The 2,475-nt window shown below is 38.7% G+C and overlaps 1 protein-coding gene across 2 annotated transcripts in view; it reads right to left on the bottom strand.

Annotated features, from left to right (window-relative positions):
- SMAD2 (SMAD family member 2) overlaps positions 1-724 on the bottom strand; it is a 42,091-nt gene extending 41,367 nt beyond the window's left edge. For both annotated transcript variants that reach the window (XM_005865728.2, XM_014539259.1), the window contains exon 1: positions 425-724. In XM_005865728.2, the coding sequence (XP_005865790.1) occupies positions 425-660 (236 nt within the window). In that variant the 5' untranslated portion in view covers positions 661-724. The remainder of the gene's footprint in view (positions 1-424) is intronic.
- Positions 725-2,475: the final 1,751 nt, after the last annotated feature.

Here is a 2,475-nt window from a genome sequence, read left to right as displayed (position 1 = left end):
TAATAATCTGAACAATAAAGATTTAATTTAAAAAAAATTTAAACAATAAAATAAAAATAAATTGAAAAAAAGAAAGAAAAGCACTGAATCTTTACTCAAATGTCATTCAATCACAGAAATTAGGTAAAACCCATGGAAGCATTTAGGCAACAAAGGCAAATGAAGACAGTGAAGATAAAACTTAATATAATGGAAGTATTTTATTTTGCTTGATTAAACCTCACTGTTCAAGAAAATGACTTGTAAAGTAAGTCTAAAGAGTACAACAAAATTAATACAACAGACTAAAAAATAGCTGTCCTATTTTAGTAATTACTATTTACAGGTGTCTTGAAAGAAACAAAATTTCAATAATTCTCCTTCAGATTCCTTTAAGCAATTTTCAACAGGATGACCATCAAATTTCTGATCTGACAACACTTACCTTGGTATGGTGACACATTTAGTATTACAATTTTGAGTGGTGATAGCTTTCTCAAGCTCATCTAATCGTCCTGTTTTCTTTAGCTTCTTCACCAAACTTTTAACTGCTTTCTCACACCACTTTTCTTCCTGTCCATTCTGCTCTCCTCCACCTGCTCCTCCGGATCCACCAGCTGATTTCTTCCATCCCAGCAGTCTCTTCACAACTGGTGGAGTGAATGGCAAGATGGACGACATATTCTTACTAAAGGCAGCAATCCACACTAAGGAAATAGCCTTCCTTTATCTAACCTAGAAAAGATATGGAAAAGGTCATTTAGAGGGGAACTTTAAAATCAAGTAATTATTTCAACATGGTATCAAAAGCAAATTACAAAATGAGATAGAAATTCAAATTACTACTTTCACAACAGATTTTTCAGAAGTTCTCTTCTTCACCCATTAAAATATCTTAACTAATTTAAACAAATTATGGAAATCAACCCTTTTACAAAAGACACAATGTTATAAGTGAGTAAATATAATAATTTTACAAATAAAATATTTATCAATACTAGACCAGTTAATCACTATTAATACAATATTAAGTTTCAATAGTGTCAATAATCAAAATACTTTCACCAAAAGAAAAGCTTTTTCTCACTTTTTAGAACTTCAATCTAATTTTCAAAACATTTCACAGAAATATTTTTTAAAAATTTACAAGCCCACTCTCCCCAAAGTTTTGAATTTTCATAACTGGCTTGGTATCATGAAACAAAATCTAAAGTTATAAGAAGGGAAAGTATAAAATATATAACAAGAATCCTATATAATAAAACACTAATATGCAAATTGACCAAACAGCAGAACGACCGGTTGCTATGATGCGCACTGACCACCAGGGGGGAGATGCTCACCACAGGAGCTGCCCCTGGCGGTCAATGCACTCCCACAGGGGGCGCGCAGCTCAGCCAGAAGCTGGGCTCATGGCTGGTGAGCACAGTGGCAGTAGCCTCTCCTGCCTATGAGGCAGTGCTAAGGAGCCACGAGCCCGGCTTCTGGCTGAGCAGCGCTCCCACAGGGAGCGCAGCAGCGGTAGCGGGAGCCTCTCCCACTTCCACAGCAGCGCTAAAGGACCCCTCAGGGGATGTCCATCTGCTGGCTTAGGCCCCCTCCCTGCCGAGGGGTCCTGGACTGCATGAGGGTGCAGGCCAGGCTGAGGGACCCCCCCACCCCCAGTGCACGATTGTCGTGCACCAGGCCTCTAGTAAAGAAAGAAAGGTAGACAGAGATATAAAGAAAAGGTTTGGGACCTGGCCTGTGTGGTTCAGTGGTTGAGTATCAACCTATGAACTAGGAGGTCACGGTTCCATTCCCAGTCAGGGCACATGCCCTGGGTTGCAGGCTTGATCTCCAGTAGGCAGCTGATCAATGATTCTCTCTCATCATTGATGTTTCTATCTCTCCCTCTTTGGTTCACTTTTACATCCCTTCAGAAGATTTTTAATTAAGCTTCTTTTAAAAAATATATTTTCATTTTTAAGTAATAATGTGCATAGTGAGTATAGTCAAATATAATTGCTCTTCTCACACCAAGATACACGTTTTTAAAATCTTAAAACTTTTATTTAATCTTGCTATTTATAACTCAGTATAGTAGTCTCCCTAACCACCCCACCCCAACCCAACCCCTCAGACCCCATCTGCAGTTTCACTTTCCAGGATTTCAGTTACCCACAGTCAACAGTAATCCAAAATTACTAGATACACGATTCCAGAAATAAACAATTCATAAATTTTAGGTTGCATGCCATTCTCAGTAGTGTGAGAAAATCTAGCACTGTCCCACTCTATCCCACCCAGGATATGAATCATCCCTCTCTCCAGAATATCCACAATGAATACTGTCCCCAACCCTGGACACTTAATAGCTATCTAGGTTATTAGATCGGTTATCAGAAAGAGAGAAAGAGAAAGATAAAGAAACCACATTCATATAAATTTTATTATAACATACTAGAGGCCCGGTGCACAAAAATTTGTGCACTCGGGGGGCGGGGGGAGGGGGTT

The sequence above is a fragment of the Myotis brandtii genome, unplaced genomic scaffold (genome assembly GCF_000412655.1).
Source record: "Myotis brandtii unplaced genomic scaffold, ASM41265v1 scaffold212, whole genome shotgun sequence".
Lineage (NCBI taxonomy): Eukaryota > Metazoa > Chordata > Mammalia > Chiroptera > Vespertilionidae > Myotis > Myotis brandtii.
The sequence above is the reverse complement of the archived record's forward strand: the minus strand, read 5'-3'. Positions and strand labels throughout refer to the sequence as shown.